This window comes from Mustela putorius, unplaced genomic scaffold (assembly GCF_011764305.1).
Source record: "Mustela putorius furo isolate JIRA1106 unplaced genomic scaffold, ASM1176430v1.1 tig00537227_pilon_pilon_pilon, whole genome shotgun sequence".
Classification (NCBI taxonomy): domain Eukaryota; kingdom Metazoa; phylum Chordata; class Mammalia; order Carnivora; family Mustelidae; genus Mustela; species Mustela putorius.
The window spans coordinates 18,800,867-18,821,603 of record NW_025422368.1 but is presented as its reverse complement, the minus strand read 5'-3'; the positions used below and the strand labels follow the sequence as shown (position 1 = coordinate 18,821,603).

The 20,737-nt window shown below is 37.2% G+C and overlaps 1 protein-coding gene across 11 annotated transcripts in view; it reads left to right on the top strand.

The window, feature by feature from the left end:
- ABCC9 (ATP binding cassette subfamily C member 9) overlaps nt 1–20,737 on the top strand; it is a 157,526-nt gene that overhangs the window by 84,705 nt on the left and 52,084 nt on the right. For 10 of the 11 annotated variants that reach the window (XM_045072907.1, XM_045072908.1, XM_045072902.1 and 7 more), the window contains 4 exons: nt 8,028–8,066; nt 9,441–9,542; nt 11,277–11,361; nt 12,770–12,850. In XM_045072907.1, the coding sequence (XP_044928842.1) occupies nt 8,028–8,066; nt 9,441–9,542; nt 11,277–11,361; nt 12,770–12,850 (307 nt within the window). The remainder of the gene's footprint in view (nt 1–8,027; nt 8,067–9,440; nt 9,543–11,276; nt 11,362–12,769; nt 12,851–20,737) is intronic. The other variant, XM_045072912.1, reaches the window with a different exon arrangement.

Sequence of the window (20,737 nt, the reverse complement as noted above, 5' to 3'; positions counted from 1 at the left end):
CCCAATGTCCGAAACTCCACCCCCTCTTCCAAGCCCCCTCCCCCCAGCAACCCTCAGTTTGTTTTGTGAGATTAAGTGTCACTTATGGTTTGTCTCCCTCCCAATCCCATCTTGTTTCATTTATTCTTCTCCTACCCACTTAACCATGTTGCATCTCCACTTCCTCATATCAGGGAGATCATATGATAGTTGTCTTTCTCCGCTTGACTTATTTCACTAAGCATGATACGCTCTAGTTCCATCCATGTTGTCGCAAATGGCAAGATTTCATTTCTTTTGATGGCTGCATAGTATTCCATTGTATATATATACCACCTCTTCTTTATCCATTCATCTGTTGATGGACATCTAGGTTCTTTCCATAGTTTGGCTATTGTAGACATTGCTGCTATAAACATTCAGGTGCAGGTGTCCCTTCGGATCGCTACATTTGTATCATTAGGGTAAATACCCAGTAGTGCAATTGCTGGGTCATAGGGTAGTTCTATTTTCAACATTTTGAAGAACCTCCACACTGTTTTCCAGAGTGGTTGCACCTGCTTGCATTCCCACCAACAGTGTACGAGGTTTCCCCTTTCTTCTCATCCTCGCCAGCATCTGTCATTTCCTGACTTGTTGATTTTAGCCATTCCAACTGGTGTGAGGTGATATCTCATTGAGGTTTTGATTTGTATTTCCCTAATAGCGAGTGATATGGAGCACTTTTTCATGTGTCTGTTGGCCATCTGGATGTCTTCTTTGCAGAAATATCTGTTCATGTCTTCTGCCCATTTCTTGATTGGATTATTTGTTCTTTGGGTGTTGAGTTTGCTAAGTTCTTTATAGATTTTGGACACTAGCCCTTTATCTGATATATCATTTGCAGATATCTTCTCCCATTCTGTCAGTTGTCTTTTGGTTTTGTTAACTGTTTCCTTTGCTGTGCAAAAGCTTTTGATCTTGATGAAATCCCAATAGTTCATTTTTGCCCTTGCTTCCCTTGCCTTTGGCGATGTTCCTGGGAAGAAATTGCTGTGGCTGAGGTCGAAGCGGTTGCTGCCTATGTTCTCCTCAAGGATTTTGATGGATTCCTTTCTCACATTGAGGCCCTTCATCCATTTTGAGTCTATTTTCATGTGTGGTGTAAGGAAATGGTCCAATTTCATTTTTCTGCATGTGGCTGTCCAATTTGCCCAACACCATTTATTGAAGAGGCCTTCTTTTTTCCATTGGACATTCTTTCCTGCTTTGTCAAAGATTAGTTGACCATAGAGTTGAGGGTCTATTTCTGGGCTCTCTATTCTGTTGCATTGATCTATGTATCTGTTTTTGTGCCAGTACCATGTGTTCCAGCGTCTTGATGATGACAGCTTTGTAATAGAGCTTGAAGTCCGGAATTGTGATGCCACCAACTTTGGCTTTCTTTTTCGATATTTCTTTGGCTATTCGAGGTGGTGTCCTTAATCTTTGATGAAACATATTTTCAGATCAGGAATATTCAGAAGATACTGACATTTTTTAAAAAAAATTTTTAAGATTTTATTTATTTGTCAGAAAGAGAGAGAGCACACACGAGCAGGGGGAGGTGCTGAGGAAGAAGCAGACTCTTGCTGAGCAAAGAGCCCAGTGCAGACTCAATCCATGACCTGAGCTGAAGACAGATGCTTAACCAACTGAGCCACCCAGGCATCCAGATTTGGATCTTCTTTTAAAGAGTTATTTCTAATTACTCTCCATTCCTTAAGAGGCTATTGTGCATAGTTGAATAAGGAAAGGCATAGAAACTTTATTAGAGTGAAGCTAACTTACAAATGATCAATACTGATAGGCTAATGATATGCTAATGCTAAGAAGTACTTTATTTCAGCAGATTGAATTGTTTGATATTTTTGGAAGCTCAAAAACAAAAAGACCCAATAAACTAAATGTTATCATAAGGCATCAAGTGCCTTGTGGTCATTATTTCACCATTGCAGTATCTCTGGTTGCATGAATTTTATTTTTACATGTGTCGTCATGGCCTGGCATGAGCAAAGTCCAGTGGAGTACTTTACCCTATTGTGGTGATAAATATTTACTGTAGGAGGGAGAGAAGGTACTGCTGCTCATCTAGGACACACCTACATCTGTAGAACCAGGTACACAAAGACCTCTGTAGATGTTTCTTTGGAAATTGTTACCTTTGACCTAGTCTGCCATGTTGTAGCTCCAGAAGAGAAAGGTGAGAAAGATGACAAAGGGACAAAAAAATTCTCCAAAATTGTCAGAGTGCCAGGGTTTTTACCCCTGCATCTCAGTTTACTCTATATTTGTTGAAAAGCAAATGTTCTAGCGTACCTGGGTGGCATAGGCAATTGAGCGTCTGACTCTTGGTTTCAGCTCAGGTCATGGTCTCAGGGTTGTGGGATTGAACCTCACCAAAGGCTCTGTGCGGTGTAGAGTCTACTCAAAGATTCTGTCCCCCTCTACCCCTACCCCTCCTCTCTAAAAATAAATACATCTAAGAAAGAAAGAAAGGGAGAAATAGAGAGAGAGAGAGAAAGGAAGATAGCTAGATGCCTGAGTGAGTTTTTTCTTCCCTAGTTGTCTTAACAGTAGTTCCTACTGCCATCTTAGGAGCTAGAACTAAATGGCTCTACATGATGGGTGGTTCCACTGAGGGAGTCTGGAATGTGTAGTAAGTGTGGTAATCATGTGAGACACAGATATCATTTGTTTTTGGTTTCCCTTTCTTTTCCTTTCCCTCTTGCCCAGGCATTAAAAATCTTCCTGTCAGGCCCCATATGTTCTAAAGTTCTATCTTCTAGTGTCTTAGTATAATTAGCTTTATAACAGTGGTTCAATTATTCTAAGACAGGTGAATTGAGAAGTTACTTCTTTTCGTGTGACTTTGCCTGGCATGAAGGAATAGTAACATTGAGTGACACTGAGTCAGCTTTCCTGGATTAGATATAACACAGCAGGTTTGTGTCCACATCTGGCTCCCATTCTTCTAAATTTTAGCTTGCAAAAGTCATTCTTTCCCATTCTATAAGTAACAACTATGATCCTTGAAAGTTGCTAGTTATCAAGTTTAATTTTTACTCTTGAAGGAAAATACACATAAACCGTGCATGCAGAAGGGAAATCTTATGCCATTTTCCAGAAGAAGATTTTCTCTATGACCTCTTTGTTTTCTCTTGTAGCTTTCAGGGCTGTTCACTGCCACAGTGAGTGGTCAAGCATGCATGGGTCTGGCCATGGTCCTGGTGATTTTCATGTAATCAGACAAGATCTGGTGTTGGAAGTCAGAGATAATTATATTGATTTTAGAAGAGAAAAATAGTCCTACACAGTTGAATTTGATTAAAAATTTGCTGTGTAGAAGGTTGTAGAGGTAGTCTTTAGAAGTTAAGGACTATAATATTACTTAGGGAAAATGAAAGAGGTTTTTTGTTTTTGTTTTTTTGTTTGTTGTTTTTGTTTTTTAATGGAAGATGCCTACCTAGTAAAGGAACCCTATCTACTTTATTTTTCTTACTCTAATACTAGTACCTCTTTGACATGCAGATCACTGTGTTAGTCACTAGGGGAAAATAACTAAGCAGAACAAGTCAGGTCCTCTTCTCATGAAGCTTACTGCTTAGCAGGGAAGGCTACAGGAAGTAAGAAAATAATTCCATAAGTAATTATTTGGTTAAACTTCTATAAATGCCAGGAAAAAGTAGTACTGGATTTTTTTTTTTAATTTATTTGATAGACAGATCACAAGTAGAGAGGCAGGCAGAGAAAGAGAGAGAGAGGAGGAAGCAGGCACCCCGCTGAGCCGAGAATCCGATGTGGGGCTCAATCCCAGGACCCTGGAATCATGATGTGAGCCAAAAGCAGAGGCTTTAACCCACTGAGCCACCCAGGTACCCCAGTAGTACCGGATTTTAAAAGAACAAATAATAGGTAACCTAACTGACTTGAGTCTGTGGGATCAACAAGGCTTTTTTAGGGGAATGCATAAATGAGTGATACTTGCTTATATTTTAAGGATAAACCAAAATTAATGAATCAAAAAAGAAAAGAGCTATAATTGGAGATAGAAGGTGGGGAAGAATATTCTAATTCTTCTTCAGTCTTTCTGTGGTCTGCTGTAGTATCCTCTTCCTTTACATGGCCCTTAATCTGTCTTTGACTTCTGTTCTTCTCTAAGTATTTACAGCATAGCAATGTACATTTCTGGCCAACATTTTTCTTCTGAAGACCTAATAGCTCCTCCAAAAAGTCTTATATAAGCTGCATATTGAGCACATCCAAACGGAGCTCATAAACCTCATATGTCCAATCCCTCCTTCTCTTGTATTTTGGCAGGGTGTGTCCCCACCCACTGAAATTAGTTGGTACTTGCCCAACACAGAGCTCAAAGGTTCAACCTAGATTCTTCTCTCTCTCCATTGCCTGCAGAATGCAACCAGTTACTTTCCTTCTGTCTGTCCTTAACATTCTTATGCCTAATTTAATTTGCCTAGTTCAGGAGAATTGGATATGTGAACTATTCACTGCAATAACTCCCTTACCTTTCTTCATACTGTTATGAGATGTACCTTTCTGACACGAAAATCTAGTTCCCTCTTGCCTATAATTTTTTTTTTAATTGACTGGCTAAAGCATACAAGAAATAGTCCAAAGACCTTTCTATACTATACCAGGAGCTTTCATGATCTGGTCTCTAACTTCTTAGCTTGTACCCTGCCATTCCCCTACCCTTACTATTGTGCTCTAGGAACTGAATTGCAGACGCACACACGTCCTCTGCAATGCCCTTCCTTAGATCGTTGGACTCACTTTTTTTCTAGTGTCACCTCAGATATTTTCTCTTTGACAAAGCCTTCTCTCATTCTTCTAGGTAGATTGAAATGTACCTTCTCTCCTGGTCCTCTGTATTTTGTTTAAGTAACTTATGTGGATGGTCTCCTTAGTAGACTGAGATACCCTATATCCTAAGCATGTTGTCTTTTTCTCATTATTTGTTTCACATCTAGTCCAGCCCCTGGCTGTTTTCTATTTTTACTTGTGGAAAAACAGCACTCGTGCATCTCTGTTTCTATCTCAATCCTGTCTCTGCCTATCTTTCTAATCTCAACCTACAGCCCCCTCCAGCTACTACTCTAGCCTCTTCTTTCTGTAGATAAATACAAAAACCCCTTCATTTATCCTTCCCATTCCTCTTACTCTCCTCTTTCCTTAGCCTACTGCACTCTGGTTTCTATCTCTGTCACTCCACTGGAGCTATTAAGTCCATCAGTGGCATCCTAGTTTTTAAAATTCACTGGGTATTTTTTGATCATTATATTACTTGATCTCCTGGCCACTTGATGTTGTTGCCCATACCTTTTCCTTCAACAGGCTTCTTGCTTAGTTTCTACTCATGGCTGAGTTTACCTTGGAGCATTGCCTGCTCCTCTTGGCCTTTTCTCCAGGTTTCTCTTCCTTCGCCATTTATTAAATAGTACTGTTTTTCAGGTTCTGGCTTTGTTGCCTTCATTTCTGCCTCCGTATATACTCGCCAGGCAATCAGATAGCTTCCTATGAATTTAGCTTCCTCTATCTGGTCTTGTACCTGTGTTCTATTATGAAACAAGCTATAATTGTTGGAAGTCATTTATTGACTTTTCATTAATTAAGGAAGGAATCCAAAGCCCTTGATATCTAAGGCATGTCTTAGGAGGGAAAATCACCACCAAGTCTTCATTTGTTCACCAGCTATCTCTTCTGAGCTTCACATTCTGCTTCCTAGCTATGGTCATTCAGATATCCCTTGGGTACCTCAAGTAGAATGTGTCTGATATTGAATTTGCTATCTTCCCCCAGCATACGCACTTCCTCGTCTGTGTTTCCTGTCCACAACTTCTTCCTCTCCCGCATCCCCTCCCTCCTTGTCAGTCACATAATCCTAGGTATCTTTGAAGGTGTCCACTTCTCTTCATTCATTCATCGTTACTCTAATTCAAAGCACTGCCTTCGTATCTCCATTACTGACCACTTCCAGTGGTCTCTCTGTCGGTCTTGGTCCTCCAATTCATTTGGTACATTCTGCAATCAGAGTGATATTTCTAAACTGAACCTATCTCACCCCCTCTTGTTTAAACCCTTTCAGTATTTTTCTGTTCTGAAGACAAATTCAGTAACTCTGAAAATGGTTTACAAGCCCCTTTGCTCTCTGGCTGTGCATGCTTTTTAAGTTCACTACATACTTTTCTTCACTTGCCGTTTACACCCACATTATAGTCATTTCGAATTTACATCAGTTCCTCATAAGGCCAGGATAACTCAAGGCCATCCAGTATGTGTTTTAATGGGTCTAAAATACTCTTCATCTTTACTTCATCTACCCCACTCTTGCTTGCCCCTCTGGCAGCAACTTCGCTGTATACCCTGGTTTGCCAAATGTGGATTGGGTTTTCTTTCCTTAGGGAGGTAATCAGTAAATACTTCAAAATTGATATTGAATAAATATAGTTGCAATTTAATGAATAGTAATTGAAAAAAATTTGATGCCTTCCAAATTCATATGTCCAATTTGGGCTGACATTTTCAAACATCTGGTGAGCATTTTCATGATTCTAATTGGCACTTCTGGCTGAATGGCCATTAGGCAAATTAATGCATTAATTTCTGCCATACACCTGCTTCTCTTCATCTGTTTTCCGTCTTGCTCAAATTAACTAAAACCATTGAGGTCAGTCATTAGCTTTTTACCATAAAAGAAATCAAATTTCTTGATATCTAAAGCATACTATGTGGAACTCTCACTTAGAGGAAATTGTATTTTTTGTGTATGTGTGAGTAAATTAAGTCAGGGAATAATCATTAGTGAGAGGGAATTTTTTAGTCTGAGAGAGTTTTTTCCTACCTCCATTAACCATACCAAGATGTTATTAACAATGTGCATGTGTGAAAATCTTATCGTTAGTAGCTTAATGCTAAAGATCACCAGGCAACATACTTAGGTATACTTTCTTCAAAAAAGCATATGATGCTTTCCAAAGCCAAATCAGATCTATTTTAGGGGTTCCACTGGACTTTAATTTTGTGTGTAGTTTTAGAATTCAGGTCTTTCAGAAGGATGGAATTCAATTACGTTATTAAGAATCAGAACAGTAAAATGCTCACAGGTGTTTTTCCCCCATAACATAGACATAACTAAATGTTTTTATTTTTTTAACTAAATGTTTTTAGACAAACATCTCTTTGTACATGAATCATATCAAACAATAATTATACCCAAATGCTGCAGTTTGACCTATTATACACGTCTGTTTTTCTCACCAGTTCCTTAAGAGCCAGGCTGTATCTAAACCTTTTAAGTTTAGAGCCCCCCAAATGTTCTTCCTTTCATGGTGTAGGTGTAGGGTTGTTAATTAGGAACTTAAATAGATTAAATTTGAATTTTAGGGGCACCTGGGTGGCTCACAGTCAGTTAAGCAGCTGCCTTCAGCTCACATCATGATCCCAGGTTCCCTGGATCAAGCCCTGCATGGGAATTCCTGCTCAGTGGGGAGACTGTTTCTCCCTCTTCCTCTGCCCCTTCTCCTGCTTGTGCTATCAAGTAAATAATACTTGTGCTACCCCAAGTAAATAAATAAAATATTTAATATAATAATAATAATAATAATAATAATAATAATAAATAATTTGAATTTTAAAGATAGGGAGGTTTTGGAGATACCAAATCCTTATATAGACTAAGAAACTATTCTAGGAAGATTACAAAAATTTATATAGCTAGTTGGAAAAGAGTTGGGGTGGAACCCAGATCATTGTATGAACCCAGATTTTGTATGTAATAGGACAGTGCTGTCTATCTTTTGGAAGCCTACTAATTATTTCCTTGTTGATGAAGACATAAAAGAAAATTATCATCTGTCTGGTTTGTCTTTAAAATAATGTCAAATCCCATTTGGGAGAGAAACAGTTATTTAATATGATATGCATTTATTTTATTTCTTACCCAATATATGCACAGATTCACTCTATATTTATATTTCATAATTAATGAACATTGTTTGCCATACTTGCAGTGTAAATGAATCTGAACCTTCTTTTGAAGCAACCAGAAGGTATTATTTCTATTTTAATCTGCGTTTAATAAAAAATAACTTTCTTTCTCAGACTTTACTTATAATCTCTTACTCCTGGTCATTTTATTCATTCTGATATTGTATGAAGTTTTTATTAAAATGTGCCAACATATTTCCAATAGCAGTGGTTCCCAACATTTATAGGCTGCTAAAAAAAGTTAACTTGTCAAACAAAATGGCTCATTGTGTCAAGATTTTCTTCTCCATGAGTCTCAGAGGTCTCAACTTTGGCTGAAACTCAAACTGTTCTTAGCAAATTGGTTTTGGGACTTCATGAAATAAAAAAGCAAGAATATATATATTGTTTATGAGTTCAACAATGATGGGATCTGTCCCTAAGCTAGAGATGGGAAGACTGGGTGCGGGGAAGGGAAGCAGGCATGTCAGAAGTTGGGAACCACTGTTTTACTACATATATGGTTATCTAAGAGACTACTAGTATACTGTGTATCATCAACATGTCTTTTAAACTCCTAAGACATAATGTTTTAGGATGATTACTGAGCATTTCTAATTATTCCTTTTCTTAATCTTACTATCTTTTAACCTTGATTCCTTAATTACTACTTACAGACCATGAACTAACTGTGAATTTTGACTTTTAAGCTGATCCCTTTCCTACCCCAATCCCATTGTCTTCTTTATCTTCAACTCACATGTATTTTCCTGGTTATTGCAAATTAAAGTCTGATGTGTAGACATCTGGTAGAATTTGCAAGCGAAAAAAAAATGGGGGAGGAGAAAGAGGTTACAATTTTTAAAAAATAAACTATTTCAATATGTTTTGAAATATGTACTTTTTAAATGTGTAGTTATTTCAGTGTTGAAGTTTATCCTCAATATATTATTCTTTGTTTGGAAATAATTAAATGTTATCTATTACCTTAAAATATGTTAACATGATTAAGCCACAGACACAGTACCAATTCATGTCTTTCTCTAAGGTCTGCATATTAAACTAATAGTTATGTAAAGTGCTTTTAGTAAAAAGTAAAATCTCTGTGGCTATCACAGAGAGCGTGTTGCTATTGATTTTTTTTAAATTATTTTAAAAATTACACTCATTTTAGAAAGTAAATTTTCATTTTATTTAAACACTTCTTTAGCATAGCAAAATCAAATTTTGCACATTGGGAGACATTTTGATTAAGTTCAAGTCCTTTTAATTTAGGTGAAATACTTAACCATTAAATAATAAGGTTGGTGGTTATTAACATGTTCTTTCTTGAAAGTTTTCCATTTCTGTGTCTGAGATATTTTACCAACTTCCATTTTCCTTAGTGTTGCTAAAATACACACAGCACAACACCCTTGTATAATTTTGGGGTTTTGTTTTTCTTTTTCATTTTCCAGTAGGAACAGGTATTCTGTGGCGTATGCAGCTCAAAAACCTTGGCTATTAAATGCTACAGTAGAAGAAAATATCACCTTTGGAAGTCCTTTCAACAAACAGAGGTAATTTTGAATGCATAAAATTTAGAATGAAAATGAGCAACTATTTCTAATCCTTACGTTTGGTTCATGGTTTCTGCAACGTTTACAGCCATGACTTCCTTTTTTCCCTGGTTGCCTACTTCCACCCCCACTGTAAGGTCTTCTGAGTCAACATTTTAAAGAGAAGTCTTACTGGAAGTCTCAGCCCATCCTATACATTTATTGAGAACAACTTGTACACCAAAACTAAACAGCCGAAATGGAATTGGGGGCACGGGGCAGGGGAGTTACTGAGGTTACTGGTGAGTAGAAGGAAAAATCCAAGGAGCAGAAGGAAAGTTACTAGTGTAAAGATGAGGAAGAATGTGGGATCTGAGAGGTCTAGTTACGGAGAGTGGCCAGAATATGCCATCTCTCAACCATCTTTAAATACCACCAGAGTGCACAAAGGCATAACCTTTACCTGAAGCCATCACCTCGAACCTTGAAAGTTAAGCATTAGGTCAGGGGAGATCAACTTATTTAGTAATGGAGGCTCTGCTAGAGTAACAAAAACTTATTTGACAAAAAAATCAATGGGTTTACAAAAAAAAAAAATTAGGTCACTGGAAAGACATAAGGAGAGGAGGGAAGAGGAAAGCAGATAGTGTGGGAGGATGAACCTAAATTTCATAGGATCTCTTGGGGCCTGGGGAACGAAAGTCAGAAAAGGACTTATGTGTACTGACAGTAGCAAGCTAGACTATAAACAAAAGCTGAAGTGATGTAGTGGAGTGCCTTAAAAGCCAACTGGATATAATTCAGTGCATTCTGGGAGGCACAGTAAGTTTTTGAAAGGGGAATAACAAAGTAAATGTGATGTTTAATCTGAAAGTGTAATGGTAGATACATACAGGATGAATCTGAATTCGTAGCGAGGAGACTTTTAGACGTTTATTGGAATAATCGTCCCGGCATGCAGCGTTCATTGCCTGCACTCGGGGGTGACTACGGAAACTGAAAAGAAGAGACAGTTGACAGAAAACCATTCTAGAATAAGAATGGAAAAGTAAGAGCAAGGAGAAGAAGGATTATTCAAGAATGACTTTTTAATATTTTAAGACTAGATGATTGAGAAAGTGAAACTCTGGATATTTTCCCCAGCATTCCCTAGATCCATGCTTCCCTAAACTTCCAATTCATCCTTTCTAGTCCCAGCCTTAGATCTATTTGTGTATCACCAGTCCTCAACCCTTTCCGTTTCTGCTCCTTTCTGCAGGCAGACCATATGCACAGACACCCACCCACAACCTGTTTCAGCTCTAGAGAGTTTCCTGTTGTCCCTAAAAGGCACTATGACCTTTTCACTTTCACGCAGTTCGTGAAGTTTCCTTTTCCTCATTTTCTTCCTGGCCAATTACAACTCATCTATCTGGATACAGTTTACGTGTTGCCTCCTTTGCAAAGCTGTCACTAACTTCTCAAAGTGGTCAGCCATTTCTATGTATTCTAGGATCATTATAACCTACCTCTGATGTAGTGCCTAAGGAGATCTATTTTATTATATGCTTATCAGTCTTCTCCATTTAGTAGTTTTCTCAGAGTGAGAACCAATATCTAATTATCTTTATATCCATAAACCTACCATTGAGGTTAATCTGTACTAAATTGCTCAACAAATGTTTTATTTTGGCTTCTAAGACATTGAACCTGGGACTTACTTTATGAGCAGTATATTAATAATGACCTAAAAAATCAAAATAATTTCTCCCAAAGGTATAAAGCTGTTACAGATGCCTGTTCTCTTCAGCCAGATATTGACTTACTACCTTTTGGAGACCAAACTGAAATTGGAGAGAGGGTGAGCTATGTATAGTTTAATTAAACAATAAACAAAAATCTAGAAAAGTCTTCTGGTTGTCTTTCACTTTTAATGGAGCATAATGAAATCTGAGAACATAGGAGCTGTGCCTTGTCCTAGTGACAAGTTCCAGAAACAGGAGCACAGGAGTTTTAATGCCACTCTGAAGTATTTGTTGGGTCACCACCAGCTATGTAACATTGTGCTAGCTACTAGAGAGTTCTTAAGGAATATGCAGTTCCTGTCTTTGATCAAATGCATTTTTACTTACTTGGAGTTGAAATTGAGGCTGCTTCCAACTTCTTCCACTCTTGTTAACATCTATTTAATCTATTAAAGTGGACTTTTTTTCCTTTGTGTAAACCTGTTTTATGATGACATCGTACTATTCTGGGCAGCTAAAAAATATTTATGCCTCTATACAATCTTTATGACAATTTTGGCTAAAATTTTTTGACCCTCTTAGGTTTGAAGTACTGGGCATAAATTTTATGCATTATCTATGTTTATAGCAAATTTGTTAGACGGGTGTACTCTTTGCTGTGTATTGCAACTAAGGAAGCTAAGTGGTGAAAAGTTGAAGAGCTTGCCCAGTTAGTGGTGTAGCTGGGATTTGTGTAACTCTGTAGTTGGTGTGTTTTTTTTTTAAATTATCTTAGTCACTATAAATTGTATCATTAGCTTTTGATGTAGTGTTCCATGATTCATTGTTTGCATATAACACCCAGTGCTCTTAATGCCTTTTCTTGATTGCAGCACAGTATGATATCTATGAGTATGGACTCCTTAGTTTCCTAGTGTGTAAAGGGAATGCTACTCATATATTGCAATTGCTATAAGGAATAAAAGAAATAAGGAATGTAAAGGCATTCACACAAGCCTAGCACATACTAAGTGCTCAGCGTAGTTCAAAATGTTTTATAATTAGAACTTGATTATAAAATGTATTGCAACAGAATTATAATTCTGTTGAACATAATTGATAGTATCAAATTTAAGAAGTATGTATGAAGTAAACTACAGACACAATTCACAAAACTAGTAAAAATTTTGGAGTTACTTGCTGTGTTTAGCAGTCGACTCACCACGTGCTTGGTTATTGATGCTTTTGTACAGCAGAGCTATCTCTCAGAGTGAGAAAAGGATCTATGGTACCAGTCAAAAATCATCTTAACATAATTATTAAGTATTGACTAGCACTTTAAAAAGTATTAATGTAATTATAAAGTATTGAACAGAAAATTGACAATTTTCATTTTACCTCACCACTGTTATCACAATTTAATTAATAAATTACCATTAATTTAAGATTTTTTTAAAAAAGAAGTTTGTATTTTAAAGAAAATTTGTAAACAATAGATCGATTACTACTGGAAAGGGTGGATGCTTATGGTTACTTCTTCTCTAGGGCATCAACCTGAGTGGGGGTCAGAGGCAAAGAATCTGTGTGGCACGAGCTCTCTATCAAAATACCAACATTGTCTTTTTGGTGAGAATATGCCTTTATTTCTACTTCATTTTTCCCTCCGGACAAATGAGCCTTTAGAGACAAGTCAAGCGACTAAAGGAAAGACAGTTTAACTTCTGAAATCTTAAAGAATATAAAGGAAACTGAATCCCATAGTACAAACCAGATCAACATATAAGTCTGAAAGTTGGGGTATCTGGATTGGAATCCAAGTGACTTAGGTGCCCTGAATTGTTGCTTATATAAGATTCATAACCACGAGAATCATTAATGAAAAAGTCTGTATGGTGTTGGATCAACTGGACAGGTTCATATGTCTTCTCACTTATATTTGCTGACAAAAAAGGGATTAGAAGATGCACTCTTGGTGGATAGAGGGTAAGTATGCATAGTACTCCATTCCTGTGGTGTGAAATTCAGGCTGTGCATGACCTTGGACTGTGAAGCTTTCGAAAAATATAGAAATTTTGGTACCACCTTCAACCTACTAAATTATAATTTATAAACATAGAGTCTAGAGTCTGAGTCTTAAAAAGCTCCTTGGATGATTCTCATGTATATCCTGGGTAAAAAACTTGGTTCTATCCATGGATCCATAAACAGAATTTGATGATTATGTTGATTACAAATTTTGCTATAGTTTGGTTCCTCCAGTAGGAGGTAGCTAAAATAACTTACAAGTATGTATATAAGAGATTAGCAGACTATGTAAATGTTTCCTTCCCCTGCCTTCTTCTGTGTAGTTATTCACCATTTATAAATCTGGTTTCCAGACTTACTTTAGAGTTTTCATTCTACCTAATACTGAGAAGCTCTTCAAAAAGTAGGTTTTAGAGTTTCCCACTAAATTTGTATCTATTGCTGGGGACAGAATTTAGACACACTGGAATTTGCTTCAGGTTAATATCCCTAAGAATACCTGTCCCCAAAATTTTCCAGAAAAATACACCATTAAAATCATAGAAGGATCTAGCAGTAACTTATGTAATTGTAAATCCCTTTCACAGTGGATAGACCCACAGCTGGAAGTGACTTCTTGAGTCTTGGGATCAGTTAATGCCTGAACCACCTGAAGACCAAATGACTTAGGAATCTGAAAGAAACCAAGATTCTCTGGGTGTAGTATTCTATCCCTGTTCATTCCATTGCCTTCAGTTTAACGACCCTTACTTATTTCAGTTGTAGAGCCAGGGAATTCAAAGAAGTCATAGCATTAACATTGTAGATTCCCATATCCATTCATTATAGGATTACTTTTCACACATCACCTCTAAGAGCTTTTTGATGACTCTCTCTGAAGACAGATTGCTTAACTTCAAGATGACCTTTTCCTTGTTGGTCAGTGTATAAATTTCCGACTGCTGCCATGACAAATTGCCATAATTGGTGATTTAAGTAATAATATGATGTGATGGTTCTGTAAATTAGAAGTCCAATATGTATCTTACTGAGTGAAAATTCTTGTAAACAGGGCTGTGTTCTCTTTTGGAGGCTTGAGGCGAGAGTCCATTTCTTTGCCTTTTCCAGCTTCTAGAGGCTGCCCACACTCCTAGGCGCATGGTTGCTTTCCTTCCTCATCAAAGCCGGCAACTTTGTATCTCTGGCCATTTTTACTAGTCACATTTCCTCCCTTCAAACTGGGAAAGTTCTCTGCTCTTGAGGATTTGTGTAATTGGTTTGGACCTATCTGGATTATCCAGGATAATCTTCCAATCTCAAGGTCTTTAATCTTAATCATATATGCAAAGTCCCATTTAGCATGTAAGGTAACATTGTTACAGGTTCTGGGAATTAGGACATCTTTGGAGGCTGTTATTCTGCCTACCACGGATAACTCTTATTGGAAAGTTATGATGTGATTAAAATTTGCATCTGTGGATTTTTCATTAATTGGTTTTCCTTCTGCTTCTGCAACAGCATTATTTCTTTTCTTCATCCACAATCAATATTTTAATATTATTTCCACAATTCACCTTACTTTACTTTTCTCTAAGCTAAGCAAGCTTAGTATTTTTAATTCTTCCACAGTAATATAATTTCTCTAACTTTTCTTAATCCTGGATATAATAGTGTTCTTCAGAGTCCCTTGAAAAAGTGTGTTCCAGATGTACTCTGGTCAGCTCAGATAACCTTAAAAACTATTGGATTTTATGATCTAAATATTATATATACTTTATTGCAACCTAAAATTGAATAATATTTTAGCAGCAAAATATCTCTGTTGATGTGTTTTAATAATTATCTCAAAATGATATCTAACACTTCCATTGTTTAAAAACTCACAAAGCACTCAGTGTTATCCCATCTGATTCTTATGAGTGTGCTGTGAGGGTAGACGGTATCCCCATGTTAGATGAAGAAACGTATGCATAGAGCATCTTACCCAAGGACTAATGACTAGTGAGTGGCAAAGTCTGGCTAGGACAGCATGTCTGTTGAGTTTTGTTTTTCTGATCAGATAAGATTCTCTGGTATTAAAAACTATACATTACTGTCAAATTGCTACCGATATTGTCCTATTTTCCCTTTCCTTTTGCCTTTCCCCCTTCCCTGCCTTCTTTCCCATCCTCCATCTCTCTCTTCCCTTTTCTAGCCCTTCTTCTTCCTTCCCTCCTTCTTTCCATCCATTCATAGTTTGTAAATGTCCTCAGTGCCATCTTCTGTGATGGGTAGAAGAAACAAAGGAGAAAAAGACACTACTCCTATTTTTAAGGACCTTGTGTAAATAATTACTTGGATGATCTTATGTTTTGCCTTAAATAAACTTAATCACATATCAAAGCCAAATGGAAACAGCTTAATGATGTATCAAGGATATTAGTTATTTTTGAAGCTTTATGGAATGTGCTGTGTATATCAGTGAATATATTTGTTTTTTTCCAAAGGTATAGCCATGCAAAACATAGAAAGCTTATTCAGAAAGCCTGGATGCCTCTGTCAGTGAAGCAGCTGCCTTCAGCTCCGGTCATGATGCCCAGGTCCTGGGATGGGGTCCCGCACTGTGTTTCCTGCTCAGTAGGGAAGACTGCTTCTCTTTCTCCCTCTCCCTCTCCCTACTGCTTCCCCTGCTGTCTCTCTGTTTCTCAAATAAAAATCCTTAAAAAAAATTTTTTTTTAAAAAGCTAATTCAATCTTCCTATTCATTCTTCTTCTTGGAACATTTCAAAAATAATGGTCATTAAGATGATCCAGAGTTCTGAAAGATTTTGAAGTATCTCACAGGTCATTGAAAGAAATTTCAGGACGATCAAGACAATTATGTCATTAAGCCCATTTTGTTTAATAACCATGTTTGAAATATATATACACACAATTAAGATATATATGGGTATATGTATGTGTCTGTATAATGATACCATTTTATTAACTGAAATATCACATTGTCCAATATTTTGCATCATTTAAATGATTTAAATAAATGACATTACAATAGGCATTTCTCTGTTGTTAAATGTATTCCAATAAAAGCCATTTGAGGACATAAATTAAATCACCTCTTTATTCATCACTATGAAATCAGTAGACTGATTTTTTTTTTAAGATTTTATTTATTGTTTTGCCAGAGAGGAGAGCGAGCACAAGCAGGGGGAGTGGCAGACAGGAGAAGCAGGCTCCCTCCTGAGTAGGGAACCCAATGTGGGACTCCATCCCAGGACACTGGGGTCATGACCTGAGCTGAAGGCAGAAGCTTAACCAACTGAGCCACCCAGGTGCCCCTGATTTTTAAAAAGCTATTACAATTTTAAATCACCCTTTAACTATCTGAGTGCCTCATTAATATTTCCTTTTCATACATGCTTCTCCTAAGTACTTTAATAAAGCCATCTTGCTTATAATAGTTTCTGTCAAGGCAGGCAGAGATTGATGGAGACTTTATGAAATTAATGAGCTAATTGTATCACTAGTGTAATGACTGCATACACACATTTATTCTAACTTCCAGATATTAATTTCTATCTCAATAGAAATTGTTTCTGTTTTTCACTGTCCAGATAATTAGCCAATGAAATTTATCTCTATACACACTATGACTGTGCTTACTCAATTGTTTAGAAAATTTTCCCTAGTCGTAATTTTTAAGTATTTCAGTATGTAACCAGTAGAATGAGTGGACTTCTTTTTTGGTCCTGTAGGCAAAGTAAACATTTGTTTCATATTGCATGTATGGAGGAGCAACAAAGAAATAAGTATGATGATGAAGACATTGATGTATTCCTTTTTCATTATTCCAATCACTTCCCAGTTCTTCACCAGAAACCTCTACTGTTTTCTACTGCCTTGTCCCTGAGTTTCTCTCATCCCTGCTATGAGTGGTGCTCCAGTTGGTGGTTATGTATCTATTCACCATCCTACCTGCATGTCACTTTGCTTCTTAATTCCTAGTTTTCTGGAAACGTTTTCTCTAGTAGTTTCTAGATTTCTTCTTTTAAGGATTCCAAAACATCAAGTATCTACTTTGATGCTGTGTTTAACATTATAGAAATAAAATGTATGTTGAAATAATTAATAGGAATGTCATCACCAGTCAATTATTTCCTAAATTATTTTCTAAATGTCTTAACTGGTACATAAAAACTTCCTCTCTGGGGTGCCTGGGTAGCTCAGTGGGTTAAAGCCTCTGTCTTTGGCTTAGGTCATGATCCCAGGGTCCTGGGATCAAGCCCCACGTCGGCCCCTCTGCTCAGTGGGGAGCCTGCTTCCCTGTCTCTCTGCTACTTGTGATCTCTGTCTGTCAGATAAATAAATAAAATCTTTAAAAACAAACAAACAAACTTCCTTTCTTCCCAAGACAATTGGGAATTTGTCAGCTCAGTGGTAGGTAGAATATTCTTGTGGTTACTACTATTAATACTGATAATATAATAATAGCTATCATTTGTTTAGTGTTTTTTACATGGTACTGTACTAAGTACTTTATTTGATTCAGTTAATATTTTTATGCTTCTTTTACAATATATTTTCAAGTCCTTGAATATGTTTATAATAAGTTTAAATAGCTATTAATTTATCTTGAGTCATAGTTTCCACTGACTGCTTTTTCTCTTGACTATGGCCCAAACCTCCCCATTACTTTATATATCTGTTGATTTTTTCTGTATCCTGGATATTGTAGGTGATATATTGTAGAGCCTCTAAATTCTCATATTTTCTTGTGATGATGGTTGATTTGTTCTAGCAAGGTAGTTAACTTGGCTAGAGTCAGACTCCACCTGAAATTTCTTTTTTTAATTGAAGTATATTTGACAAATAAGATGTATTTAAAATGTATGATCTCTCTGATATGAGGAATCCGAGAGGCAGGGCGGGGGTTCATGGCAGGTAGGGAGGGAAAAAATGAAACAAGATGGGATCAGGAAATCATAAGAGACTCTTCATCTCATGAAACAAACTGAGGGTTGCTGGGGGGGGGGGGCAGCTGGGTCATGGACATTGGGGAGGGTATGTGCTATGGTGAGTGCTGTGAAATATGTAAGCCTGATGATTCACAGACCTGTACTCCTGGGGCAAATAATACATTATGTGTTAATTAAAAAGTGTACAACATGTAATTTGATATATTTATACATATATATTTATTTATATTTATATACTAGTAAAGTATTGCAGTTATAGTAATATTTAATACTTTTCTCTTTTGACTTTAATATTAGAATTTTAACTGATTTACCTATCACTGTTAAAATATTAGGGTATTCTAACTTAATTATGTATTTATCTTTATTAGTGAGTCTTAAGCTTTCATTTGTTTTCCTCTTACTACATAGTGTCATTTCATTTCACCTTGAAGAACTCTTTTAACATATCTTGTAAGGGCAGTCTAGTGATGATGAAATTCTTCAATTTGTCTTTGCCTGGAGAACTCTTTGTCTTTCTTTCAGTTCTAAAGCACAACTTTGCTGGGCATTCCTGTTTGGTAGAATTTTGTTTTTGTTTTTCTTTTTCTTTTAGCACTTTGAATTACCACCCTTTTATCTTCTGGCCTGCTAGGGTTCTGCTGAAAAATCTTATACACTTGTGGGCATTGTCTTGTATGTAGCACGTTAGTTTTTCTCTTATTATTTTTAAGGTTCTCTTTTTGCCTAAATTTGACAGTTTAATTTCAATGTGTCTTAGTTTGGCTCTTTTTCAGTTCATCTTTTTTGGTACTTTTGGTGTTTTCTGGATCTGAATGTCTGTTTCTTTCCCCAGGTAGGGGAAATTTTCTACCATTATTTCTTTGAATAAACATTTTGCCCCTTTCTTTCACTTCTCCTTCTGGGATCCCTTAAATGAATATATTGCTCTTCTCCATGATGTCCTATGAGTCCCTTAAGCTATCTTCAGTCTTTTTCATGCTTTTTCCCTTTTGTTCTTCTGACTGGATTAATTCCACTACCCTGTCTTTAGTTCACTGATTTTTATTCCTCTTAATCTAGTTATCTGTTGAAGTCCTCTATGGAAACTGTCAGTTCAGTTATTATATTCTTAACACTATGATTTTTTGTTTGGTATGATTTTACATCTCTTTGTTAAAATTCTCACTTTATTCTTGCATTTGTTTTCCAACCTCAGCGAGCATCTTTATGTGAGCTTTGAACACTGTATCAGATAAATCACTTACCTCCATTTCATTAAGATTGGTTCCTGGAGATTTATCTTGTTCCTTTGTTTGGAACATATTCTCTTGTTTCTTAATTTCCCATGACTCTCTGTGTTGCCTTCTGTGCCTTAGTAAAGTAGACAGCTCTCCCAGTCTTGACGGACTGGTCTCCTGTAGGCGATGAACCTCATCATTCAACCTAACCCAAGCTCTTGGTTGCCTCTCAGAACTTTGTGACTGCCCGAGCTTCTGTCTTTATTCTTACTGATTCCCAGTGGTTGGTAGTGGGCTATGACCCATCAGTGTCCTGAAGAGGAGGATTGCAGTCAGCACCTAAATGGAGGCTGATTAGAAGTTGGACCCTCGGGCAGCAGCTGAGAAAATATTTAGTCAAAACCCTTTTTACAGTGACAAAGATGCCTGTTTGAAAAGCAAACAGGGAGAAATTGGGAGATGAACATTTTTGTCTGGTCCACACGCACTGAGCCAGAGCATATAGCCATGTGGGGTGCTCCTATGCCTATTTAAAAATGGCTTCTTTGTTTGCCATAGTCCTGCGGGACTCATGAATGCAAGCCCTGTTGGCTCTCAGAGCTAGATGATGGCAGCCAGCACATTTAGTGTCCTCCATAACAATTGGGACACTAGAGATGAGAATCTCCTCCCAGGCAGAAAGTGGCAACTTGGTTTTATTGTTAGAATAGAATGGAAAGAAAAGACAAGGAACATGTCCAATAGCTCTTTCAGGCTACAGGAAGGATCATAATCAAGATCCTTCATGCTAATTAGAAGTGGGATCCTCCAGTAGCAGCTTGTAAAGTATGCGGTCAGATTCCTTCCAGGAAAACACTGGGTAAGGCGCTTCTTTGCCTGCTTCTTCTATGCGGAGTCCTGGAGAAACAATGTGGTAAGTGCTCATGTGCCTATTAGCAACTGCTTTTCATTTCCTATATTTCTATGGGACTTATCAATTCAACCTCCACTGACTTTCAAAGCTAAGTGATTTAGGGGGCCTGTCCCTTGGGGAGCAGCCAAAAATTGGGGCTCTACTCTATATGTACGGCCCGAATCCTTCACTTCTCAGAGAGAAGCTGGGAGTTGGGGATTCCTTCCATTTGTATGGTGCTGTACAGAGGGTGAGGTTTGTGGTGAGAGTGTGTCTCAGCCTTTACTCTCTTTTAGATGGGGTATTTTTTTTTTAGTTTCCCAATGTGTTGATGTCACTCAACTAGTTTCTGGATTTCCTTCAGAGGGAATTGCTCTGTGTATAGCTGCATAGTCAGAGCACCCATGGCAGGAGGGAAATTAAGCATTCTCCTACACCGCCA